Genomic DNA, 4,537 nt, shown 5'->3' on the forward strand with positions numbered 1-4,537 from the left:
TTTTGTATTCTAAAAAAAGGATACAAAACCACAATATTGAAGGTACCGTATTTCCTCTAAAAATTCGTCACATCAAGTTTTGTATTTGTAATTTTTAAAAACAAATTTTTAGAGGGAGAGTAGCTATGAAGCTCAAAAATAAATTATTTTTTCAAATTTGGAGGGATCCATTAATACACGAAACCAGCTGTATACTAACCTGGCTATTCAGAGTATCCTTCTTTCATACTGAACTTAGGTAATTGATGAAATTAGAACCACATGGACCAATAATATTAAAAACGAATTTTTAGAATGAATTATGGTAGAAATTTTGAAATAATTATTTATTTTCAAATTTAGAGCGTCGAATATTTAGAGGAATTACGGTATCAGGTCACTAAATCAAGCTTTACCCATAGTTATCAATATTATTTTACTTCAAAAATTAGACAGACTGTAAGGGAGGTATCTGTAATGCCTTTAATTATCATTGCAGAGGACGAACACAAGTCACTTTAGAGTGATGAGTTGAAATAGGACGCCGAACAGTGAAGGAAAAGGCCCAGGAAGCGTAACTTGCCTATGTTGCTAGGCAACCTAATAATCTTAATGAATAATCCGCCCACGCAACAGAAGTTTCCAATCTACTCTAATATCTATGCCCAGGTCAAACAAAATTCCTGTAACCGCCCATTGTTTCAGGAGTGCAGGGTAAAGCTCCACTTCTATATTATTGTAAACTATTTTAAATGGCAGTAGACTTGCAGAATACTAGAAGATTATAAAACATTAAGAGGCTCAGCCCCCTAACCATGCTGAAGATTGTTGTTAAGCTTCCTTGCTGCTAGAGAAATCTTTGGACAGCATTGCTGACAGGCACCATTATATTATTTTTATTGACCACACCCACCTTTAATTTAGATTAGGCTGTTATTTTTTTTAGACAACCCTACTGCCTGTACAGACAGACAGACTCACTTCATTACTAAGGACCTTGCCCAATTAAACTTACACAAACCTTTTTGTTTTTTAATGAAGAAAATTCTTTTGTGTATAACAGCCATTAATTGTCATGATTGACGATGCCTAGTTTGTCTAATGTCTACTATGTATACAAAGGTGGGTGTAGCCTGTGAGGAATGTTAGTGACAATGGGCATGGCCTCCAAATTTTTTGCATATATAAGCTACTACTTGTTATGCTTCCCCCCACTTCTGATCTCTTTCCACGCCTCTGTGCCATGTGGTATGCTTTTGCTTTTTTTAAATTAAATTTGTGATGGTAGCAAAATAAAATTAATAGTTATCAGAGTCTCCTCGTCATCGTCACCACCACTTCATTATCTTGCTTTCATCCTATTTTACGTAGTACCCATATTTTTTTTCCATGTGGATGACAGGCTCATTCTGGATTCCCCCCCTAATCCAGAGGAACAGAGCACTCTGAATTTAAAAAAGCAACAAATTGAGTTTATTTATCAAGCAACCTTACCAGAGCTCTTTTAATCATTGGGAAAATTTTCATTTTGTTTGCTGCTTTAGCTTCTACACCAATTAAGGAAGTTGACCTGTTCTTTTTTTAACTTTAGTTTTGTGTCACGTGTAGTAAGACTGAACTGCGCATGCGCCATTTACTATGTATGTATAGCTACATGTATGTCGTGTATAAACTATGAATGCTCTTATAATATCTCATTCCATACATAACTAAGGAATTTTTGAGTGTAACCGTAGTAACAAAATGACTTTTTTTACCAATTTTTAGCCTCAAATAGGTTAGTTGGTTGGAATAAGTGTAATATAAAGTTTTATATTAATTTACCATTTAAAAATATTAGGTTTAATTTTTAATTAACTATAATAAACTCATAAACATGTCTGCTTCTCTTACTCTTTTTCAGTCTACAAGAGTTCCACAGTTTATAGCTTACTTGATGCTTTTTATTTCATCCAATGTACGTGCCAGTGCCTTTATGTGAGTCATTTCAGACTCACTACAGGATTAAAATTATAACCACCACATTTACTTACGTGAGTATAGTGGATGTGACTGATATGCATTAGAAAGTTTGTTTTTTTCTTATTTTTGACTTTGGTTTAATCTGTAAATAAAGCTATTTTATTGGTAATGCCCACTAATAATGCCCTATAGGTTTAAGGGTGATCATACTTTGCATTTTGTGAATTTCTCATTTTGAATAAATTTGTGAAACTAAAGTTATTGAAAAGGTGTGACAAACTAGGAAAAGGGGCTGCAGAAGGTTAATATTATAAAATTTATACTTATGAAATCTACCTTTTATATAGTATAAGAACATAAAAAATTAAAAAAAAAAGATTGAGTAGGATTCTAAAGTTATTTCGTAAAGAAGTAATGGAAACAAAGACAATTAGGATTCCAAACGACTGACTATCCATACAACAAAAATCTTACTCTTGTGACACAAATTCTACTCTATATTGCAAGGTGCAATGTAGAGTAGAATTTACGCCACAATAGTAGGATTTTTGTTGTATGGATAGTCAGTCGTTCGGAATCCTAATTGTTCTTGTTTCCATTACTTTTTTATGAATTAGCTTTAGAATCTTACTCAATCTTTTTTTTAATTTTTGTGTTCTTGTTTGTGTTAATTTTTTATAATATTTATAATATTTCTTTAGATGGTCCGTTGCCATTGCGGTGCTTGTTGAACTTGATTGTTACACAAACAATAAATTATTTATATTTTATTATCAATACACATTACGGTATGTAGCATGCATTAGGATGTGGATATAGTTATGCTGAAACTGAAGGACTTCTATACTGATCAGTGTCCAGTGAAACTGCACTCAAATGTAATACTAGTCTTGACACGGGTCCTTGTTCAAGAAACAGTGAGAGTATCCATCTTCCCATGCAATCCTGTATTCTTGTTGTTCTCTCCCTCTTGTTGTTCCTGTTGTCAAGTTCATGATCATTGCATAACATTAATTGTTTGTATTTGTTAGAATGAAATTTATTGATCACACGCTATTATTATTCAATATTAATACCTAGAAACCTCCACTAAGTATTGCAGTTGATCCAAGCATTAAAAAAATTGCTTGCATTTCTCGGTTCTGAGATCTGAGCATGCACGACCACACCCAAATTTTAGAGCACATGCTTTAGTGGTGGGTGATACTGGCCAAAATGGATTCAATCTGATACTGATTGATATCAGCTCATATTGGGAGTATCGATACAGCTTCGATGCAATGTTTAGACCACACCTATGAAGTCATACCCCTTAATATTGACTGTTTTCATCAATGTTTTACGTGTCCCTATCAGACATGGGGTCAAGCACTAGGAAATGTGCTTAAACACAAACACAAGCACTTAAATATGTTAGAAGTACCAGCACAAGCACAATCCCTAGCTTTAACATAAGTGCTGAAGTACAAGAACAAGCATTTTTCAGAGTGCTTAAGTACATTAATAAGTACTAGATATTCAATAAGTGTAAAAATAAAGTAACATTACAATTATAGTTAATTTACTATTGCATCTAATAAACACTAACTCTGTGAATTGTTCATAATAAATTGAAACAGGAGAGAGCTTTGGAGTGATACCACTAATGGTGATGCCATTACCATTCTTCAAGTTAACACACAATCACACAATGTGCTACTAAACTTGCATACTACATGTACATGTGCATGTACATGTAGTGGTACATGTACATGTAGATGTACATGTACATGTACCATGTAGATGTACCATGTAGATGTAGATGTAGATGTAGATGTACATGTACACTACTCGTGTGTAATTTTTGCTGTGCTTAAAAGCACTTCTGTAAATTTGTAAAAGTAATTAAGTACAAGTACGACGAAGCACATAGATTATATTGAAAAGGTACTTGCAAGCAGCACTAAGTACTTTGAAAGCTGTGCTTATTTGTACTTAAGTACAAGCACTAAGTGCTTGACCCCATGCCTGGTCCCTATTATATGTCATTAACTTATTAAAATTTATTATATTAATATAATTTACCCTTAATAAGTGGGCATGGTCAACATATTGATTTACTGATTTTAATCCAAGCCCAAGAAATATTTATCAGTGTCAGGTACCACACAATGCCAAGTTTTATATTCCCATAGGCAGCGGGACGCAACTCTAGTTTCAGCCTCATAATAGTTCTTGGTTGTATGTACATGAGTTTGTATTGGTCTACATATACCGTGTATCCTTGCAAATTACACAGTGTTCTTAACTGCTACTTTTTCCTTTTATTTCATTCCATAGAGGACTATTGATTGTGTGGAGGTGGTCCCTGATAAAGCATCAATAGGTAAACAGTTCAAGCGTGACTCTAAAGTTATAATAGAAGCACTGGCTTCTCTCTCGCCTGAGGCCATCCTTTCTCTTGAAGAAGAGATTAAGAATGGGTAAGAGCTGAGGAAGGAGGAAGAGAGAATCGAATATATATGTATATATATCTTACGTACTATATATGCATGTGCACATTGTACATGTATATGTAATGAAATTTTATTTATTTCAATTAGGTCGTATGATTTAA

General features: G+C 33.6%; 1 protein-coding gene and 1 long non-coding RNA gene across 2 annotated transcripts in view; one reads left to right on the top strand and one right to left on the bottom strand.

The window, feature by feature from the left end:
- LOC109581509 (uncharacterized) overlaps positions 1-749 on the bottom strand; it is a 2,943-nt gene extending 2,194 nt beyond the window's left edge. Inside the window, exon 1 of the long non-coding RNA XR_002184660.1 lies at positions 396-749. This is a non-coding gene — a long non-coding RNA (uncharacterized LOC109581509). The remainder of the gene's footprint in view (positions 1-395) is intronic.
- LOC100635899 (glycine--tRNA ligase-like) overlaps positions 1-4,537 on the top strand; it is a 13,446-nt gene that overhangs the window by 7,458 nt on the left and 1,451 nt on the right. Inside the window, exon 6 of the mRNA XM_003386048.3 lies at positions 4,261-4,403. Within this exon, the coding sequence (XP_003386096.2) occupies positions 4,261-4,403 (143 nt within the window). The remainder of the gene's footprint in view (positions 1-4,260; positions 4,404-4,537) is intronic.

This window comes from Amphimedon queenslandica, unplaced genomic scaffold (genome assembly GCF_000090795.2).
Source record: "Amphimedon queenslandica unplaced genomic scaffold, v1.1 AMPQUscaffold_13436, whole genome shotgun sequence".
Classification (NCBI taxonomy): Eukaryota; Metazoa; Porifera; class Demospongiae; order Haplosclerida; family Niphatidae; genus Amphimedon; species Amphimedon queenslandica.